Source organism: Abramis brama (genome assembly GCF_963993115.1).
Source record: "Abramis brama genome assembly, chromosome: 4".
Classification (NCBI taxonomy): Eukaryota; Metazoa; Chordata; class Actinopteri; order Cypriniformes; family Leuciscidae; genus Abramis; species Abramis brama.
This window is the reverse complement of record NC_139966.1, coordinates 51500368-51523328: the sequence shown is the minus strand read 5'-3', so window position 1 is coordinate 51523328 and position 22961 is coordinate 51500368. Positions and strand designations below refer to the sequence as shown.

The 22961-nt window shown below is 37.0% G+C and overlaps 1 protein-coding gene across 2 annotated transcripts; it reads right to left on the bottom strand.

Annotated features, from left to right (window-relative positions):
• Positions 1–239: 239 nt before the first annotated feature.
• tspan9b (tetraspanin 9b) lies at positions 240–22162 on the bottom strand. 2 transcript variants are annotated; one of them, XM_084112639.1, is made up of 8 exons: positions 21866–22162; positions 10933–11012; positions 4866–5057; positions 3536–3610; positions 3212–3313; positions 2853–2984; positions 1765–1848; positions 240–1680 (listed from the first exon to the last, which is right to left on the bottom strand). In XM_084112639.1, exons 2-8 carry the CDS (start codon positions 10993–10995, stop codon positions 1609–1611), a joined length of 720 nt encoding a protein of 239 aa, XP_083968765.1. In that variant the 5' UTR covers positions 10996–11012; positions 21866–22162; the 3' UTR covers positions 240–1608. The 2 variants fall into 2 exon arrangements, with proteins under 2 accessions (XP_083968765.1, XP_083968764.1); XM_084112638.1 differs by lacking the exon at positions 21866–22162 and having other exon boundaries at positions 10933–11424.
• Between the last annotated feature and the right edge of the window lie 799 nt (positions 22163–22961).

Genomic DNA, 22961 nt, shown 5'->3' with positions numbered 1-22961 from the left:
ACCAATAGACAAATACAGTTTGCATGAAAGGCATAAAAAACCCCATCAAACTGACCACTGACATTCATTGATTTAACATGTTTGCACAATGTATTTACATTTACATCATTATTATTCAGCTTTGCTAGTGCTTAACTGTAATGTATGCTGGAATATGAAGAATTAATAAAAAATGAATAATATTTTTCCTAGTTTTTGGAGGCAGATATTTTGCAATATATTTATGTCAGACAAAAACATTTTATTTAAAACAGTTTTCTTTTTATTTAAAATAATATGTTGGTTAAACAGTAATGCAGATATATCACATGGTAATAAATTATCCAGATAATTCAATACTTTGTAATGATGCAGCTATTTAATCTGTGGATTAAAATATACTTATAGACCTCAAAAACTGATTACGAGTAGGAACGTATTTTAGGGAAATGACAGAAACAGCTCGCCGAGGTTATGGCTTATAGGTTTAACTCTCATTGCACTCTTTCAGGTGTCATTGCATGATGCTGTTTGTTTTCAGGAGAGGCCGTTATTAGGTCTTTCTCCCCCTCTATTTCCTAACCTCTATATCCTTTGATCTCATCTCCCTCTCTTCCCTGACGGTAGGCGGAGTAGGATAGCTCGTTTGCCTCCTGGCAGTACAGATGCACTTTGAAAAGATCAGTGAGCGAGAAAACAAAGAGAGTAGACAGAGACGAGAAGAGAGTCACCAGGACACAAAGCCCCAGAGCGAGCAGATGACTAGCCTAGACTCTCTCTCTCTCATACATATAAACAATTTCATATTTCGTATGAACTGAAAGTAGGGAAGAGTTAGGTAAGCTGTGACACTTTTCAAATGATAGAAATGATATCTCGCAAATATCCAGAATATGTAAAGCCCAAATTTAGTCAAATAATTTATGTAACTATAGATATATCAAAATTTAGAAATATTCTGAATAAAATGTACTTAACATATATTCATTTCTTGTCACACATTTTACTTTAACATGCTAAAAACAGAGCCTTTCTGATTATCTAATAATATTACAAAAATTGTGCACAGTTTTTGGTAGATTAAGGGATTGACGCATCTTACCCCACTCTCCCTAACACTTAAGTCATCAGATAAAGGATTGTTTGTGTGCAATTGTACAGTACGCTTATGTCAGTGTAAAATATATACAGCATGCGATTGATATATTACATCAACAAAGGAAATTGCATCTACGTGTATGCAACAGTCCAAGAGAGAAATACTGAACGTATCCTCTGATGTGCATTGCGATCTCCAAAGTCCAATCTTACTTGACGTGGGCATTTTTGTACAATACGCTAATGGACTATTTCCAAGACCTGCTTAACGGCTGCAAACATCCATAATTGCTTCTCACAATCTATTCCCTTTATTAGTTTTCATCCTACGGTTGCAGTTAGACCTCGGGCCAAAATGAAAAAGCCACTCAGCAGCCGAGCAAAAATATCTACAGCCTGTTCTACATAATTAAATCTGATAGATTCAAGCTTAATTTTCAATGGTTATAGTTTGTGATGGCATGAAACGGGGCTTTGAAATAATACATAAGGTGTTCAAAGTGTTTTTTGTTGTATAACACTGGGCTTCCTCTAGGCATCATACTTCTTTCCCGCCCTGTGAATCTGCTGGTATAAAGTCATGGAGAAGGCCATCCCGAGCAGCTGCAAAATAGAGGAAATGACATCAGCATGGGTGTGCATCAAACAGGATGTGACAACATTAGAGGCAAATCGTAATGCTTGTACCTGTAAGACCAGCACACACATCGCGATGGTTCCAAGCAAATGTTTGTTGTCGTTCAGCCATTCCTCAACCTTCTCGTAGCAGCCCTAAAGGTCAGAATGAAGAGGCGTTGCAATGTGCAATAAGATTATGAGTCATGTTGGGGCGGCTTTGAAACTGTTTGAAACTAAAATGTTGAAACTTTTTACAATGTGCATGATATTCATAATTTAAAAGTAGTATCTTTTAAGCAGCCAGCTACGGTACAAGCTTTTAACAAAGAGTAGCGAACAACATTAAAGCTTCTAAAACTAAAAAGGGGGAGTCAATAAATAACTCAGTTACATTATTAATCTGGACGATCACAGAAGAATTTATGAAAACCTCAATTAGAGAGACAAGTCCAGGGAAATCTTAATAACTTGTAAACTACTAGCACTAGTTAAAAAAGGAGATTCATTTGATTCATTTCTAAAACTGAATCAAAAACATTTTAGTTAAACTAAATATTTTTGTATTAATTACTTTGTTGTTGTTGTTGTTGTACAATACAGTAAAATCTAATCTAAATCTAAAAATAATCCCAAAATTTCCTAATTAAATTCATGATTGTTAAATTGTTAATTACTCATTTTCATTTATATACTTGATAAAATGCAATTTTTCATTTATATGCCCCAATAAACTGCAATATTAACCAACATAAATTGATACTAACACAGTGTAATGAAAGTACAAATGAATGAATGTTTTGAACCGATTCACTGAAACAATCATTTTGATTGGTTGAAATTATTTTTTGCTATTGAAGTTTAAATAAAAGATAAAATAAAATATAAAATATAAAAAGGATGAATTAATATAAGGGCATTAAAATACATTTTCAGTAATAAAATAAAATAAATAGTATAAATGATTAATTAATATAAAGGCATTAAAATAAGGTTCCAGTAATAACATAGAATAAAATAAAAAACATAGAATAAAGGATTAATTAAAATAAAGGCATTAAAATAAGGTTCCAGAAATAAAATAAAATAAAATAAAATAAAATAAAATAAAATAAAATAAAATAAAATAAAATAAAATAAAATATAATAAAATAAGGTACCTGTGACCAGAAGATGTTAGTGGCGTTGCGGCCGCACTCTCTGTAGTGCTCCTGGCAGCATCTGTCTGGCACTGTTTTCTCCTGCAGGGCATCATGCCAGTCTGTGTGCCCAGTTACACCACAACACTCCCACTGAGAGAAAGAGTGCATATTCAGATGCATCATTCCCACACTTCAAAAACTATTTTTTTGCAGACGTCTGCATATTGTTCAATACTAGAGACTTCAAGAGTTATCTTCCGCAATTCTGTGGAGAGCAGCTGTGGATAGACGGCCCAATCAAACTACCTGAACTCTCAGTGACCCTCCATTACTGTCACTGACGACAGTATATCACACCTGCACTCATGCACACACACCTCAGCTTGGATAATGTTCCAGGCGTTGCGGAGGCCGACGTTATTGTCCGTGTTGTAGAGGCGCAGGCCGTCTTTAAGGTCCTGTTTAGCATTCTCACTCACCTGCAGAAGAGTTTAAATCACATCTTCTTCATGAGTTACAGAGCAGATGTTTGGAAATGAAGAAAACTTTAAGATTACTGAGAGTAGGATAGCAGGTGTGTGGGCTGTTGCTGTTGTCAGGATTGGTGTGGGTAATGAGAGTCTGTGCACAGTGGGTGGTAAGTTCTGTGATTGTGTGTGTGCAATAAATAGATAGTATAATGCTTGGTGGTCGTACTGTACCTTGTCTGTGTACACGAAGAAAAGGATGAGCAAAATCAGCTCTGCCAGCAGAATGATTAACAGAACAATGAAGAACTACAAGTGAAAAGAGAGTGAAAGTAAGTAAACTATACACAACAACAAAGTGCTTTACATAAGACATATACAGTACATATTATACTGTGGAATATCTGATTGTGAGTGGTCAATTGTGCCATTGAGTTGTCAATTAACTACTTGCTTATTAGCATGCATTTTACTATTATATTGGCTGTTTGCTAGAACTTATAAAACCTTATTCTGACCATGCAATACCTAAACTTAACAACTACCTTACTAACTATTAATAAACAGTAATTAGGAGTTAATTGAGGCAAAAGTCATAGTTAATAGTTAGTTAATAGTGAGAATTGACCCTAAACTAAAGCGCGGCCATATATATATATATATATCTTCTTTTTTTTTTTCTTAGCGGAGGCTTCAAGCCAAAATAATTACCAAGTGTCACCCAAAGGCTGACAGAAACTATAAGCGAGTTGAATTTGACATGTTTTTGCACCATTCATAACAATGGTAGCAGTTTGAATGTGGGAATGGAGATAGGCACGCTTTTGTTTCTCACTCGCAGCATCTCATCTGCGCAGCTTTCTCTGCACTCCCACACTCTCCATCAGCGCAGCGCTACGAAGACCCCTGATGCTGCACGCCGTATTGTGAATCCTTTACATGAGGTACACATTGGTCCATTGTAGTTTTCTGGACAACTAGTAAAAATGCTTTACTATATAGTCATTCAAAGGTCTGTAAATATCTTGTTTTAATGTTTAACACTATTGCCCGGTTTCACAGACAAAGCTAAAATGCATGTTTGAGCTGTTTTACCTGAAAGCATCTTGATAATAAAATGTAAAGCATAAAAATGTCAAATTTTAAATAAATAATTTTAAAATACGTAAATGCTTACTAAAAAAATATGAAATATTTTATTTGTTTACATGCATGTCATGTGACCATTAACCGGCAGCAAAGAATCATGAACATATTAATTTTTTGTTAAATTACTGAAATATTAATCTAAAGTCTCAGATGGTCTTAAGTAAATATTTTAGGTCTTGGCTGACAAAAAAAAGTTTTTGTGAATCCCTAAACTAAACAATTAAATGTTTAAGTGCTTTGTAGAGGACATATTAAATCATAACATGCATAATTGAGACAGGTTTTGCAAATGTACTATGTGAAATCTCAAAACCTGACAACCCAGGATTACATTAACCCATGGTTAAAACAATCCTGGGTTAACAATTAGTTCATTATACAGTGTGCATTGTGGGAGATGTAGGTGTCGACTTACACTTAGCAACAGGCATTTGTTCTCCTTGATGGCACCGAGGCAACCCAGGAAGCCTGTTACCATGACGACGGAACCCAAGGTGATGACCAGATTGGCGGCTGAGATGGAGGGGAAGGAGGGGGAGAATGTGGCAAAACTGCCCTGAGAAACAGACAGCCAGATGCCCACGCCTAACAACCCACAGCCCGACAACTGAGGAGAGACAAAGAGAGTGTTTTATGTAAATAAACACACAGAAACTAGATCAAACATGCATAACCGTTCAGTTCGGTAGTATTTCCTCAGGCTTTTACTTGTGCAAAAGTTTTATAAAGTATTAGAGCAACTCTTCAGTTTCTATCACTGAAGTCAGTAGATCTCAGGAGCACCTGAGTGCCACTTTGTGAACTCAAGATCACTCAAGGGAAGGTATAGTTAGTGTTGCAGGACTGAGGTAGAAATGTGTGTGCATGCCTAATCAACAAAGTGAAATCTGTGTCAGCTCTCCCTGCTGTGAGAGCAATATAAATGCTAATGGAACCGCAATAAAGGTTGTTGAGTATTGAAGTGTGAATTTTGTGTGTGTGTGTCTAGACTGTACAAGGTGTGCTTGTTCACATCTCGTATGGGGAGAAACTCTAGTAATTTCATGCTCAGGTAACTGAAATGTAAAAGTATTCCAGTCTGCTAAAGGCAGGCAAAAGGAGAAAGTTAGCAAACAAACCTGACCTATAGCTCCAAAAAACCCCAGAATGTGCTGTATTTGCGGAACAAGGTGGTGCGTGTGTGCATGTGTGTGCAAGGGATTTTTAATCTGATAAATATTGCTGTTCTTTTTTCTGAATTGCTGCAAAATTAAGTTTTAAACAAAAATGTCGAAATGCTCTGGTTTATCCCAATTTACCAAGTAGAGTCAACTATAAATAAGCCATTCACATTTTTAAGATCACATTTGTATATAATCTTCCAGCAAGAAAAAGTTAAACATTTATCTTGACGATTCAATGTCATGGCCGATGATGACTGATAAATTACTGATACACACACAAATATATATTTACAAACTTTTATGTTAGATGCGATTAATCGATTTGACAGCACTAATTAAAATAAATATTAAAATATAAAAATTGTATAAATAAAACTAAAAATCAATAAAACTAAAATCAGTTGTTTTAAATGCTACAAGTGACTTTAGGCATCAACAACATTAGCCTATAATTTATAGTATGAAAAATGGACATTAATTTAAAGATTAGCTAAAGATTACATTTAACACTGCTAAATCATTAGTGTTTTTAAATATTAACTTATAATAAATGTAAGTTAAAATATCATATAAAAAAGAAATATTTTTAAAGTCTTTAAAATGAAAAATTTGCAGGGCAAGATGTTCTCTGTTAATCCTCTCTAACATTATGTGTGTCATTGCAAGATATGCCCTAGAGTGCAGCGGTCTGGCTCCACACACACTCTTCTTTTGAGTTTAACTGAAGGTGAAAAGCTGTGTCATTCAGTTCCCTCGAGAAAATACCCAGCATGGACTCTGAGAACCACGAAGAATCTAAAATGAGCCAGAATCCTTACGCTCGGAAAATGATGAGTATGAATAATAAGAGATAAAACAGGTGTGTGTGAGCGAGAGAGAGAGAGAGAGAGAGAGAGAGAGAGAGAGTGAGAGAGAGAGAGAGAGAGAGAGAGAGAGAGAGAGAGAGAGAGAGAGAGAGAGAAGTGAGTCAGAAAAATAGGTTAAAGATGATGAAAACTTAAAGCCATGAAAATGAAAAGTATGGCACAGTAATCAAAACGTCTGAGAGGAAATAATTAGGGAGCAAATGCAAGCAGGAAAAATAAGCCAAAGAGCGCACAAACTAGAAAATAACAAAATAAAACATAAACGGGAAGAGCAGAGAATAAGACTATTCTGTCCACAGGAGCAGACAGACCATGCTGGATAATAAACAGCTTTTAACCCAAATTTTAGTATTCAGGATGCACTACCAGAATGAAGACACACAAACAAATCAAATTGAATTCAATCTATTCTCTCTGCCTTTGGAAAATCCTTCAAAATGGGTTTGTTCTTAATCTAATCCTGCATTTCAAACTGGGAGACGGTTCGTTCGTGATGTAACACACGCAGACTGAGGCACACATTCACTAGATAAATGATCTGACGTAGCCAGCATTGAACACAATTTAAGGTGTGTGAAGAGAAGACCGCAGAAAGGACAAGGGAGACAATAGAAAGAAAGGAAAGAAATAAAGGATAAGAACAAAGGAAAAAGAAAAAGAAAAAGGAAGAAATAAAAAGGGAAAGGACATGGCATATGAATGGAAATGGCCTAGGAAAGACAAGAAATGAACTGTCATAACAGGAAAAAGAAAAAGGCCAGGAAAGGGGTGTGAAAAAAAGGAATAAAAAGAGACGAAAATAAATAATAGAAATGGAAAAAAAGAAAAAGATAAGAACAAGGAAATAGGAAATTAATAGAAAAGGACAGGGAAAAGAAAAGGAATAGAGTGCAACAGTCGGAAGTAAAAATGCCATTAATTTTCTCCATAGGGAAATAGATTTTTAATGATAACTTATAAAATGTTAAAGACAGACCTACTGTGTTTTTAATCAATGGTATTTGCTTCTGTTGAAGCCGCCAGCCTGCATTATTTCAACTAGGTTTTAAAATAATTGTGTTTTTGTGGTGAAAAACTCCATTAGGCCCACCCATGATGCTGTACAGAAACGCCTGAATCGAAAGAAGCCAAACACGTCAAAAGAGTTTGTTAGCTCCGCCCACTCAGCACTGCGAATGACGTCATCGAGTCGGCCTCCATACGATCAATATTTGTATATATATGCATATTTTGCAAAAACATTGTTTTTATATAATCAACATTTTTAAATGAATAGTTTTATATCACTTTTAGTTTGATTGTGCTGTAAGCAATGCTTCATGGGATTGTAGTTCTTTCCCTCACTAAAGCCGTACACAGTTTTGTACCTTTCACCTTTGTAAATCAATGTAATGATTCTTATAATGCTTTATAGAAGACCTTTTTAAAATCCCCATGGGAGAAATGAATGGAAAAAATACTTCCGCAACCAGCGCCGCTGAAAAATGGGACGGCCACTAATGCACTCTATAGAAAAAGACAGGAAAAAGGAAAAGAATAGAAAAAGATGGAAACAAGGAAATAGGAAAGGACAAATGACAGGAGAAGGATATAAAAGGAAATGACAGAAACGAATGAAATAGTAACATTAAAAAGGAAATGAAAGGTCAAAGAATAGGAAAGGGGATGGAAAGGAAGGAAAAGAAAGAGAAGAACAGATTAGAAAAGGCCAGGAAATGAAATGGAAAAAGACAGTACAGGAAAATGAACAGCAAAGGAAATTAAAAAAGAAAGGAAAGAAAGAAAAGGACAGGCAATGAAAATCAGAAAGGAAATTAATAGAAAGGACAGGGAAAAAGGAACAACATTGATGAATAAGTATTAGAAATAAGATGCCACAACAAGAGAGAGAAAAGTTGAGTCAGTCGTTAACAGACCTCACCTCACTAATGAGTGTACTGTGTGTTTGTGACCTTATGAAAAGTGAAGCGAGTCTGGCCCTAACTTTCTGACTCATGTATTAAACATGGAGCTGAAAGCCATCAGGCTCAGTAATGTCAAACACATGCAATATAGATTAACAGTGACCTAAAACACTCAACTCAACTCAGAAACATCATTACCATCCCATTTACATTCTAGGCAAAATATAATAAAAATGCAAACAATTTGCCAACTGTCTTTCACATAAGCAGGAAGATCAAGCTTTTTTGTATTATGTTATGCGAAGACTTTACTGAACGCCTCTGCAAATCTTGTAATTCAGAACAGGAAATTAATTCCTCTTCAATAGAACAATTGAACTCCACAATTAAATTCCAGCAAACCAAAAGAAAACCAAAATGCTTAGACAAACCGTTCCATCCCAAGATAATTCTATATTAAGCTTTCTGCGTCTCCTTTTCAAATCACTTTTATCTTTCCTCTCTCCCTCCTCAATCTCTTTTATTCCCTCTCCGCCCCGCTGTTTAAAGTGTACCAGTGTAAAATCTCCAGGCCTTTGCAATCTTTTCATAATTTCCCTATTTTTTTATGTTCCCTTTCCATCGCTATATGGATGTATATGGGGGTGTGTGTGCAGTGGGAGATTTCAGATCAGTCGGGAGTTTTTTCTCTCAAGTTTCCTGCTTGAGATTTGGTGCATCCGTCATTAAACCCGCTCAGAATCAAACAAACAACAACACACAGGCGCAGCAGATCAAACGAGGAAAATCTTGCAACACACAGAACCATAATCTGACACAGACTTCCTGTTGTATGTCCACAACAACAACAACGCAGATGAATGAGAAGTTAAATGGTGAGCCTATGAGAGATGTTAGAATGAGAGAGAGCGAGAGGAAAAGAGGGTGGTTCATTTGAATGCTCTGGTTCAGATGAATATGTATTACTGCCTTTGATCTAAGAGCGTCATGTCCATTCAAACTGATTTCTGAGCTAAGTGCATTTTGAATATAATTGCATAAATAATTAAATACAAATAATTATGGAAAATGGAATTTCTTTTAAGGGTTACATGACATTTGCATGATTTTCAGGTTGTTTGTGATTATTGGGACAGTTTAGAAACGGTTTTATACAGACTACATTCACAACTACCGGTTTTTAGCTACTGAAGCACTTTAGATTGCAATTTCAGCATACTTAAAGATTTATTTAATTTCTAAGACTTTTCAAAATCAAAATTGATGTTTTTATATCTAATATGTTCATGATTGTGAGAGAAAATAAAAACATACAGTATCTATAGCTATGTTTCCATCCACACGTTTTTATCCGAATTAAGTGATATCGAATGAAAAATGCCTTATGGAAACAGTAAAATTCGATTGAATTTCATGAATGTCGACTCAAATGAAATACGTTCGGTCTCATCGGATTTTATCTTGATCGATATACGGCTTATGTGATAAACGCTGATGGAAACGTTATTTGTATAAATCCATTTTGTCTAGCAAAACTTTGTTCGCAAATGTTTGCTTGAATGTTGTGCGATTCAGTGCGAAAATGAATGGAAACACCTTAAAATGTCTCAAATTAATTCGATATACCAATCTGATCGCAAAACAGCATGTGACGTCATTATGCAGGTTTTTATTCGCTTTAAAGCGTTGGATGGAAACACACTTTATTCGCATGAGTTTTTTTACCGAACTTCAGATAATTCGATTGACAAGTGGATGGAAACTTAGCTTATGTGCAAAACAAAAACTCCACGCATCTTATTCCAAACGGCATCTGCTAATAATCTCACATGAACATCCACTGTTTGAAAACCCACATACTCTCCTCACTAAGAATTTTGCCACCAATGGCACAACTAACAGCAGCAGAATAGTGCAAAATAGCTATAATTTTCCATTTTCTAAGGAAAACTTGAGTGATGTTTGCTTGTGCAAAGTTTAGCACCACAATTCTAGGGTGTTTGCTATGTGGTTACTTAAGTGTTTTAGTATGATACTATGTGGCTGCGGGTGTATTGTGGACTTAATTCAAAGTATCAAGGTGTGTTTCGCATCCTTCTTTCAGTATAAATTGTTGGTATTATGTTGTCTGTCGTATGATCAAGTAATAGCATATAAGCAAAGTAAAAGCACATTTCTCTTAAGATGCATAACTTGATTTATTTAATACTGTAGAGTTACTACCTCGGGTTAGGGATTTAGACAGTTCTATAATCCCAAGTATGAGTGGTAATAATAGTGATGCTTGGCAGTGATGCTTATCAAACACCACTAATAATATTCCCCAAACTCACATAAATGGCTGAGCCAGAAATGAATATTGCTGAACCATTCAGACAAACAGCGCTTTGTTTCGAAAGTGCCACGGAGACACCATGTTAACTTTTTGGAGAAATCATCACACACATACTAGCTTACAACAGTCTCTGCACATCAAAGATGGATAAGAGAAAGCATTTTTTTTTAAAACAAGTAAGTTTGGACAATTCATGCTGTAGTTTGATACTCACCCAGAACAGCAGGTTGAAGAGGAACATCATGTATTTGACACAGCACAGGCACCCACGAGCCATCTTCAGCTTCTCGAACTCTAGGAGCAACACAAACGACAAGTCCAGGTAAAACACAACATACTTCCCACGGGCAGACACGCGCTTATCCTGAGGCTTTCCTCCCGGCGGGACCGCAACTACGGCTCCTTCGTTCTGTGCTGTTTGATCTTTGACGTTTGAGCCCCGGGAGCCATAGAAGGCCCCCACTGCCAGGCGGTGACCCCGACGGGCCGCCCGGGTGAATTCTGACTCTGCGCTGTCCAATGAGGGGCTACGCTGGACCTCGGATTCGTGGCTCTCACACCTCTGCATCATCGGATGAAGGCTGAGCAGAGGGCATGTTTCACACACAGACTCACACAAGCTGCAACTTAGCACATGTCTTCACATTTGCCATTTGAAGGAAACAGATTTAAATGAAACAGATGCGCTCGCATAAACACCAGAACTTTGGAGGTTACAGCTGGGTCTTTGATCCGTAATTCCTCTGCACTGAGCACGCCTTTCTCCCTGTGCTTCCTATTTATCTTTTTCTTCTTTCTGCCTTTTCTATCCTGCATGTGGGAATGTGGAGCATGCGTTTTCAACTTTCCCCGCTCTCGCTCCATCGCATTCTTTCACTGCTCTGGTTCAGCATGATTCGCTTTGCTGCATGTAACACTTTTTTCTCTGCACGCTCTCGCTTCCCTGCAGTGCTATTATTAGAGATTTTGCTCTCCCGGCTCTTTCCATCCCAACTAGCGCTCTGTCCCTCTCTCTGCATCCTCCTACCTTCATCCACTCATCCCTCTCTCTGGCTCCTCCTCCTTCACTTTGGCCAATCTGTTTGCAGGTCAATGAATGCGTTATCTCCCTTCCAACGTACCTTTTGAAAGTATCACAATCCAAGCAAGAAAATGAAAGCTGGGGGGATAAAACAATATAAAACAAATCCTAGCACATGTATGTGCAGTAGTATGTGTAACTCCTGCGAGTTTGCATGTGTGCACATGTAAACACACATTTATACATTAAACACACTTTAAAGACAACATGCATTTGCTTTGTTTCATTGCCTGCTAAAAATATAAAACCAATAATACTGGGCTTTTCATACTGTGTTATAGTAGATTTTGTAGATTTTTTTTAAGTTAATGTGCAAACTTACATTAATTAAATATGTTTAATACAGTTAGGTCTTTACATTGACATTAGCCAAATTTTATAATATTACTGTTTGGCCCCTGAATGAAAAAAAAAATATATATCTGACTGCATTGTTTTGTTAGAAAATATACATACAAACCCCTAGAATCTAAAACACCCAACCAACCAGCAACCAACAACCCCACAAAACACCTTCTTACCATGAACAGCATTAAATTAATAGATACTAGATAATAATTAGATTAACTTTGAGAGGTTTGAAGTTACAAACGTTCGGATGCCAGTCCAGACTCCAGACTGCAGTCTCTCATTCCCATTTCAATCTATCAAACCAAAGTCACATTCAAAGAGAGTCTTTCCTGTTGATAGTGATCCTGATTTAACCACTGGCTAGGATTACTGACCTCTAATGTGAGCTGCAGTGAAGCCTGAAGCAGGGTTAGCCTGAAGTATTATAATTTGGTTAATAATATATAAGCAAAAAATGTATTTACGTAACTAAACATGCGTGTGTGTGTGTGTGTGTGTGTGTGTATTTCTGTAGAGATCCTTCTGTGTTACTATTTTGTTGATTTTTTTTTAGCTATAATTCCTCTTTCCCTCCAGTGCTCTTTCCACTCTAATTAAATGGCATAGTGACATTGTGTGTGTGTGTGTGTGTGTGTGTGTGTGTGTGTGTGTATGGAGCTGACTGTGTATTTCACCCTGAGGTTGCTTTGTGAGATCTGATATACTCAGGAAACTCATTAGACAGGAATTTATTAACTGAAAAGTGTTTATTTTGCTGTTATGGTGGATAAACCTTTCCCACAGCTCCACACACTGCCAGCAAATTTGTACACCTATAGGCCTATACTTTTGAGGGCCTCCCATAAATTTATTTTGTTCCTTTAATTTGCCTATTTTGGCACAGTTTTTATGGGGATTTTCATTACAAGTCAACTATAAAATAAAGTTATAACTGTGAGGTTTCACTATACAATACACTACACTTCAAACATTTGGAATCACTAAGAAAATTAATTTATGCTTTATAAAGAAATTGAATATTTTGAGCATTTATCTTCTTTTTTTTTAAATACAGTCAAAAAATATTATTTTGCAATATGATTAATAACTATTTTTGCAATAATTAGTTAATGCATTAGGTATCTTGAGCAGTATTTTTTAACAAGCATTTAATATTCTAAATTAAAATTAATTTAGAAATATATTTTTGTTCATTGTTAATTCATGTTCGTTAATTAAAGATTAAATAATGTTTATTTTTACAACCAGAACTGACATTTGTCATGACCGACAGACAGCCATGACTGGGTAGGTAATCAATATCAATTTCTTTTCAGTGTGATTATAACTTATAAGATCATAATTTTGGCATTGCGAAACAAGTACACTGCAACATACTTTGTTTGGGTGAACTATTTGCTAAAATTACACTCCTAGTTCTAATCTGTTCTTACAGGAACAGCGCATGTAGCACTAATTGTAAGACCCAAACAGTAGCGCATAAAACTATATGCTCTTATGGAATATTTTATGGCTTGTGTGTCTCACATGGCTGCTGTCTGGGTGCCTGAATAGAAGATAACAGGAGAAGCAGTGCAGAATATCTGTTCACTGTTCACAGGTACTTAACACATCCAAAGTCATTTATTATACATACAGAGAAAAGAGGATTGCAGAGAGAGAGAGAGAGAGAGAGAGAGAGAGAGAGAGAAACAGAAGTATTCTAAGTGAATTGATTTTCTTAATATTAACCTAAGTCTTGCTGAATGTGTATTTTATTGCATATTATTATTATTGTTTTTATGACCATTTCTTGCATCATTTGTGCATGTTCATATGTTGGTGCTGTGGCAGTATGTAAATCATGCCAGAAAAGTACTATGTCTGGAGAACTTTATTTTTCAGGAGATTCAATTTCTTTCAAAACTATACTCAATCACATATGTACTAGTTTGAGTGGTAAAAATGCTTTTATTTAGCATTTTATTCAGATTTTTTATAGCTTTATAATCATAATGTATATTATATTATATTATATTATATATTATTATATGTGGGGAAAATAGTACAGAATAATCTTTAATATTTCTTTAATATTTAGGTTTTATTTTTTTTTGTTTCCCAAATCTTCAATGAGGTCAGTGTGGATTTTTGGATCCCACAGTATGTAGCAAATGTTACCCAGATGTGTGTTTAAGGAATATTAATTAAACAGACTCTGAGGAAGCACAATCATACAACGCTATAATGAACATCTGCCTGCCGATCTGCTCAGTTTCACACACACACACACACACACACACACACCTTCTCTTTGTACACTATTCAAGGACAACGTGCTTAGATCCTTCTGAGACAACAAGCCTTTCTAGTCTTTATAGGAATGTTTCTCACTGTACATGAGTGGGTTTTGTTCAGATGGACACGCCAGCTTGCATGTAAAGCGCACTCTCAGGGCACTCAAGAGGGTTTTATTCCCGAACAGTCTGCCCTATATGTAAATCAACTACCATTAACTCACCATCCAGGGAATGCTGGTTGACTTGCTGGCAAAAAAGCACTTTCCAACACTTTCTAAGGAAATGGAAGTTGCATACTAGGAAAGAAGGAGGAGAATTAGTGCTGTTTTCCTCCTCCAGCAAGCAAAAAGCCATTTCAACCTGCTATACTTTTTCTTTCTAAGAATTAAACAGCAGCTGCAATCAATAAAGAGCATGAAAAACAGGTGAAGTCACATATGGTGTGTCATATGTAACGGCTTAATGAACTACACAAGTGTATAGTAGTTAACTAAAATATAACCTTTCTACCTGGCATGAATCGCTATTTGCATACTAACTGTGCAATTGTACATACTACAGCATGCCAGTTTAGTATTAGCGGGCCCCAAATCATAATATGTTTTTACAGGTACCCTAAATGCATACCATTTTCAAGTATGCATTCAAATATGCATGCTTTTAGGCCTATATTGCCCACAACCCTAAGCACAGATTTTCTAATGGTTCTATGATGCAAATGTACACTGATGAGCCAAATCATTGATCAGTCAAGAGGTGAAGTGAATATCATTGATCATCTCCTAATAAGGCCACATATCAATGTCTGCAACAAAGATGTCTGTGGTGTGGTATAATGTAATGATGCAATATACTACACACACTCATGTTTTTCAACACTTCAGCATTCACACAAAAAAGCCTTTTAAGCCATTCTCTTGGGTGTGTACCTTTTACAATATTAACAATACTTTTGTATTTTTGAAATGTCTGTCAACACACATCTTGTCCACGCAAGAGAGTAATACGAGTCACATTGAACTGAAGACTTATGATGACTGTATGCAACATGACTAAAACAACAGCAGAAACAAACAGCCTGTCCGATATATTTATAACTGGCATTTTCATTAGACCAACTGTTTCAAGCATTTCTAATGTTTACCTTCCATGCACACGCATGAATATTAAAGATGCCTTCCATGCAGGAAGTTACATTTTCATTGTCAGAATGGATAGAAGGACTTTGATAAATTAGATTTTACCTTTAACAGGTAAATTCATGCATCTGAAACCTAACAAAAAAAGCAAGCCAATGTGCATAAGTTGTTTTGAATGTGTGTGAAGTTTAAGGTTAGTTCAAGACAGCATGAAAGGATCAGTTATTGCAAAAATGCCCTTTGATGCGAACATTCAGCACAGGACGTACTCTTTGTGCATGACAGCCTGAGGGCATGTGCTGTCTCAGTCCTTAATTATGTCATTATTGCTTTATTCGGCTTTCTATTCAAAAGAAGCTGTGCTCTGACCTGCTCCACTTCACACTTGATCTTTTTTCTCTGTTTTAATTACACTATTTAGCTCTAATCACGTGACCTCTTTAGAGGTGCGAACAATTTTGTGATGCACTGCCCTCTAGTGGTATTAGAATCGGATACTGTGCTATCTCTACTATCTTGGCTGGCTGCTAGTGGTTAGGCTAGGCTTGGTCAGCCTGAAAGACTCTCTAGCATCATATCAGAATGCTGCCAAGTCTGCGAAAGCTGCTTATTTCTCAAACTTACTTGAATCCAATCACTCTAACCCAAAGGATCTGTTTTCTGTCATTCAATCTGTTGTTAATCCTTCTGTTAACACACTGTCTGTTGCCTCAGATGCTCTATGTGAAGGCTTCCTCGGATTTTTTATTAACAAAATCACTAACTTACGACTTAGTGTCTGCCCTAATTTAACTGTCCCCCCAATCTTGACACCTGCTTCTGCTTTTTGATCCTATCAACCTCCAGACACTGAAGGATGTGATTGTCAAGCTCAAACCTTCATTTTGTCCAAATGATATTTTTAAAATGAATCATTGATTCGGTTGGGCCAGGTATGGTATCTCTTATCAACAAGTGTCTCAAAACGGGCTCTGTTCCTGCCAATCTTAAAGTGGCTACGGTCACTACTCTACTCAAGAAGCCTTTACTAGATCCTTCTGTTTTAAAAAAAATTCAGCCTATCTGTCTTACCTTTCATTTCTAAGCTATTGGAGAAAATTGTGCTGGATCAACTCCAACACTTTTTGTCAAATAATTGTATATATGAGGTTTTTCAATCTGGTTTTAGGTCTGCTCACAGCACTGAGTCCGCCCTCCTGAGAGTTCAAAACAATATTTATCTCTCCACTGATTCCGGAGATACTGTGGTTCTTGTTCTCTTAGATCTTTCATCAGGTTTTGACACCATTGACCACCCTACTCTTTTATCTAGACCTGAGTCTTGGGTGGGTCTAAAAGCTTCTGTCCTGAAATGGTTTCAGTCATACCTGTCTGACAGAATGTTTAGAGTAAAGATGGCTAATTTCTCTATGGCACCTCTGACCTGTGGTCTTCCACAGGGCTCTAGTTTGGCTCCATTTTCTCTATACATGCTACCTCTGGGCGCTATTCTAAGGAGTCATGGCGTATCCTTTCATTTTTACGCGGACGGCACTCAAATTTATATTCCAATCAAGAGAAACAACCCTGCAGCGATGAATTCTCTTCTGCGATGCTTAGAGGAGGTTAAAGCATGACTAGCCCAAAATTTCCTCTTCCTAAATGAAGACAAGACTGAGGTCATTGTTTTCAGCCCAAATGAAAACTCTCAGTGTATAAGGCCCTGTTTACACGAGAACGCTCGCGGGTGAAAATGTAAAAATATTTTATCAGATGTGCCTTTCGTTTAGACGGCGACGGCGTTTTTGGGGCTTAAAAACGCAAAAAAGTGAAACCACCCTCCAGAGTGGAAATCTTAAAAACGCTCCACCGTCGCGTTTCCGTCTAAACGGTAAAAACGCAAAAGTCTGCTAGACAGTGAAGGCACCGATCAGTGCTTCACATTGCCACCTAGCCGCCTGGAGTGCATACTACATTGAATTTCACACAATTTTGCGTCACCGACCGTATGCACGCAGATTTCCACCCCATAACGCTCGTCTAAACGCAGAATAAAATGTGATCACTTTTGCGTTTTCTCTTCAGATCGTTTCCGTGTAAACGTAGCCTAAGTCCAGAGTTAGAGAGTCTATCGGCTTTTAAATCCCCAGGGGTGCGGAACTTAGGTGTTCTTATTGACCAGCCTTTAAAATTTGACAAACAGATCTCATCCATAATCAGTTTCAGTTTCTAGCAACTTCGTCTATTGGCTAAAATCAAAGGCTTTCTCACCCCGAAAACTCAGGAAATGGCTATTCATGCATTTATTATGTGTCGGCTAGATTACTGCAATTCCTTACATTGCGGTATATCAAGTTTTCATATTGCTCGTCTTCAGTTAGTCCAAAACGCTGCGGCCAGACTTCTACATAAGTGTCGCAAATATGACCACATCTCTCCGATTCTCAAATCTCTACACTGGCTGCCAGTTCAAAATTCTACTCTTTGTTTTTAAATCTCTTCATAACTTAGCTCCTGCCTATCTCTCTGAACTTGTCCATCCCTACACTCCATCCAGAAGCCTAAGATCCAACGACCAGGCTCTGCTGGTAGTCCCTCGCGTTAGACTCGAGCGTAGAGGGGAGCGTGCATTTGCGGTGGCAGGGCCGCGACTCTGGAACACCCTGCCCCTTGAGATTAGAACAGCCCCTAGTCTATCCACCTTCAAGTCTCTGTTAAAAACCTGTTTTCTATATTCTACTATTTTATATTTGAGTTTGATACTGTTTTGCCACTCCTGTTTTTACATTCTATATTTGAGTCTGATACTGCTTTGCTACTCCCGTTTTACTATTTTATATTTGAATCTGATACTGTTTTGTCACTCCGGTTTTAAGGTTTCGCTTAGCTTTGCTGCTCTTACTTGTGTTTTATGTGTTGTTATGCAGGTCTTACTATATTTTAATCTGGTTGTTCTGTAAAGCACTTTGGTCAGCCTAGTGGCTGTTGTAAATGTGCTATACAAATAAAGTGAACTTGAACTTGATATGAATACTTAAGTGGTTATTTAAGTATGTAAAGCAGAGAGGCTTGAGTGAACATTTAACAACCGACTGTCAGAATAATGAGCGGTAATTGATGATGTATAATGGGATCCAGAAAATGTTCTATTCAACATGGCATAAAAAGACGAAAGGCCAAATGGTGAAAGATCATAATTAGGTCAAATTTGATCTGTAAAGACCACAGACATTTACAGTGAGGAAAATAAGTATTTTGAACACCCTGCTATTTTGCAAGTTCTCCCACTTAGAAATCATGGAGGGGTCTGAAATTGTCATCGTAGGTGCATGTCCACTGTGAGAGACATAATCTAAAAAAAAAATCCAGAAATCACAATGTATGATTTTTTAACTATTTATTTGTATGATACAGCTGCAAATAAGTATTTGAACACCTGAGAAAATCAATGTTAATATTTGGTACAGTAGCCTTTGTTTGCAATTACAGAGGTCAAACGTTTCCTGTAGTTTTTCACCAGGTTTGCACACACTGCAGGAGGGATTTTGGCCCACTCCTCCACACAGATCTTCTCTAGATCAGTCAGGTTTCTGGGCTGTCGCTGAGAAACACAGAGTTTGAGCTCCCTCCAAAGATTCTCTATTGGGTTTAGGTCTGGAGACTGGCTAGGCCACGCCAGAACCTTAATATGCTTCTTACAGAGCCACTCCTTGGTTATCCTGGCTGTGTGCTTCGGGTCATTGTCATGTTGGAAGACCCAGCCTCGACCCATCTTCAATGCTCTAACTGAGGGAAGGAGGTTGTTCCCCAAAATCTCGCAATACATGGCCCCGGTCATCCTCTCCTTAATACAGTGCAGTCGCCCTGTCCCATGTGCAGAAAAACACCCCCAAAGCATGATGCTACCACCCCCATGCTTCACAGTAGGGATGGTGTTCTTGGGATGGTACTCATCATTCTTCTTCCTCCAAACACGTTTAGTGGAATTATGACCAAAAAGTTCTATTTTGGTCTCATCTGGCCACATGACTTTCTCCCATGACTCCTCTGGATCATCCAAATGGTCATTGGCAAACTTAAGACGGGCATTGACATGTGCTGGTTTAAGCAGGGGAACCTTCGGTGCCATGCATGATTTCAAACCATGACGTCTTAGTGTATTACCAACAGTAACCTTGGAAACGGTGGTCCCAGCTCTTTTCAGGTTATTGACCAGCTCCTCCCGTGTAGTTCTGGGCTGATTTCTCACCTTTCTTAGGATCATTGACACCCCACGAGATGAGATCTTGCATGGAGCCCCAGTCCGAGGGAGACTGACAGTCATGTTTAGCTTCTTCCATTTTCTAATGATTGCTCCAACAGTGGACCTTTTTTCACCAAGCTGCTTGGCAATTTCCCCGTAGCCCTTTCCAGCCTTGTGGAGGTGTACAATTTTGTCTCTAGTGTCTTTGGACAGCTCTTTGGTCTTGGCCATGTTAGTAGTTGGATTCTTACTGATTGTATGGGGTGGACAGGTGTCTTTATGCAGCTAACGACCTCAAACAGGTGCATCTAATTTAGGACAATAAATGGAGTGGAGGTGGACATTTTAAAGGCAGACTAACAGGTCTTTGAGGGTCAGAATTCTAGCTGATAGACAGGTGTTCAAATACTTATTTGCAGCTGTATCATACAAATAAATAGTTAAAAAATCATATATTGTGATTTCTGGATTTTTTTTTTTAGATTATGTCTCTCACAGTGGACATGCACCTACGATGACAATTTCAGACCCCTCCATGATTTCCAAGTGGGAGAACTTGCAAAATAGCAGGGTGTTCAAATAATTATTTTCCTCACTGTATATACAGTCAACTAAATTCTTTGGTTTTCCAGCATCTCCATAAGTTTTGTTTTCACATTTTGTAATAGTAGTGAATGAGTCCCTCAACTGTCCTCAATGTGGAAAGATGGATCTCAAAATCATACAGTCACTGCTGGAAAGGGTTCAAATATCCTGGAAAACCAAAGAATTTGTGGGACCTGGGAATTCTTCGGAAGAACATTGGGCAAACAACTGCTAAAGACAAACAAAGGGACTCATGAACAACCATCACAAAAAAACAGCTGTGGATCATCCAGGTAACAACACAATGTCAAATATCTTATTCAGGACAGTATTAAATAAAAAACAACATGCATTTTGTATGATCCCTCTAATTTTGTTAAAATAATTATCATTTTGCAGATTCTGCAAGGTATATGTACATTTTTTTACCACGACTGTATATAAATGTATGTGTGTGTGTGTGTGTGTGTGTGCGTGTATAATATATATATAAACCAGTTTTTGTTTAAATACTCATGACGATGTCCAACCAAATGACAAAACACCACCAACCAAATACCAAAACAATGTGGTATTTTTAGTTATTTTATATCTACAAATAATAAACATTTATATTGCGTGTATGTATATAATATGTGTATGTATGTGCGTGTGTGTATATTTACATTATTTATACCATACTTATTATCTTTGCAAATTACCCAAATTATGTTAAGAATATTGAGTTAATATTTAAAGTTAATTATTTAAACGGACTGAGAGAGCTGATATTAATCTGATTTAGTACACATTGGGCATTACAGTAATATTTCAGAAGATGCGGAGTTTCCAGATTAAAGGCTAAAAGTAAACACAGACCTCAATAGGGAAATGATGTGCATGCAAATGTTGTCAATGTTTCCATGAGTCTACAGGCAGCAGCTGCTTTCAACTATGCGCTTTTTAGTTGCGCCAATTCTGCACATTCCAGGGCAGCGCAAATCACAGCCTGCGGGCTCGCGCACACGCACGCGACTGGCGCATCGTACCTCTCTGAACAACCGATGAGAAGTTTCCTGAATGCTAAAGAAGCTGAGTTTGACTCAGCTGTAGGCCTTGAACACAGCTGCACTCCTACGTGAATACAGCCAAATCTACTCAATCTAGGATACTGTAGCCTACGTCTATATCTGCGTAATAAGCATTGGCTATCTTTCCATAACAGAAAGCTAGTTTCCGTAGTAGCAGAGATTATTCCTACACACTTATTAAACTTCCATATACTTTTTTTTGTTTTGTTTAAATAACACATTATAGCCACATAACAAAACAAAACTGATAGTATTTCCCTAAACTGATATAAACATTAACAAGCAACTGATAAACATCAACAGTAGCTACAAGCTAAGGGAATATACTGCCATAGTACACAATTGTAGGCTAAATATTAAAAATATAAACATTTTCATACAAAAGTATAACATTTTCGTCGTTTTTTAAGCCTTACTCACCTTATTGGAAGCACAACTTAGGTTTTCCGATTTGCTTCTTCTTTCCGTATGAAACTCTCCCTCACTTTCGTTTGCTTTTTTGTTTATATAGAGGTCTAGTGATGTTTTAACTGTGACCAATAGAAGTTAAACGCATATAAACTATCGGTAAGCAGACTTTTGCTTTCATGTTGGTCGGAAAAAGTTCAAGAGCTTGAAAAAAACGGAAAGGCAGTAAGTTTTTCCCACGAACGGAAACAGTGTAGCAGCAGGAAAGATGGAGAGGCGTGACTTCACTCCGTTTACCGTCACTGCTGTAAATCCACAGGGAAAAAGAAACACCACTGGCGTTTTCCAGCAGGGGGCAGTTCCAAAAGTCACGAGGCTTATTAAAAATATTTAAAATAAATAACTAGACTTGTAATTCCCCCAAATATGTTAAATGTAGAAATAAGTGTGCACAAGGCACCTTTATAGGCCCTGAAACCTTTCTCTCAACAAAGGGTTTATGTAAAGCGATGCATAGATTTCATTTACATTTATGTAGCCTATTTAGCGTTATCCAAAGCGACTTACAAAAGAGGAGAAAAAGCAATTTGTCAATAAGCCAGCATTATTCGTGATATACAATGCAGAGTTTACTTGTTAGCTAGATTAGGAAGTAGCCGAAGCTAGAGGTGAAATGCAGAGTTGTTGTTTTTTATTTAATTTTAATAATGTGAGTCCATTGGTTTAAGGGAAATTTTTGACTGACAGCCTCAAGAGGTCAAACTAAATTTTATATGAGCTGTTGATTTTTTTTTTTATTGGGTATTGACATTTTTGCTACCAAAATGTTCGGAGTTTAAACACTGATGTGTAATTTTGTCATTTTCTGCTAATAAACATTATGTTAACATTAAAATTAAACAGACGAATTGTATAGAACTAGGCCTTTTATGACAAATAAATAATAAATTAATAATAATAAATAAGTTTGGTTATTACAAAAAAGTAAGTATAATATAATTTTTGTACTTATCAGTATGAGTATTATGACTAATGCCTTAAAAAAGTTATAGGACATCAAAGTGTACCATATTCATGGTTTTCATGCCAAAAAACAAAATCAAATGAA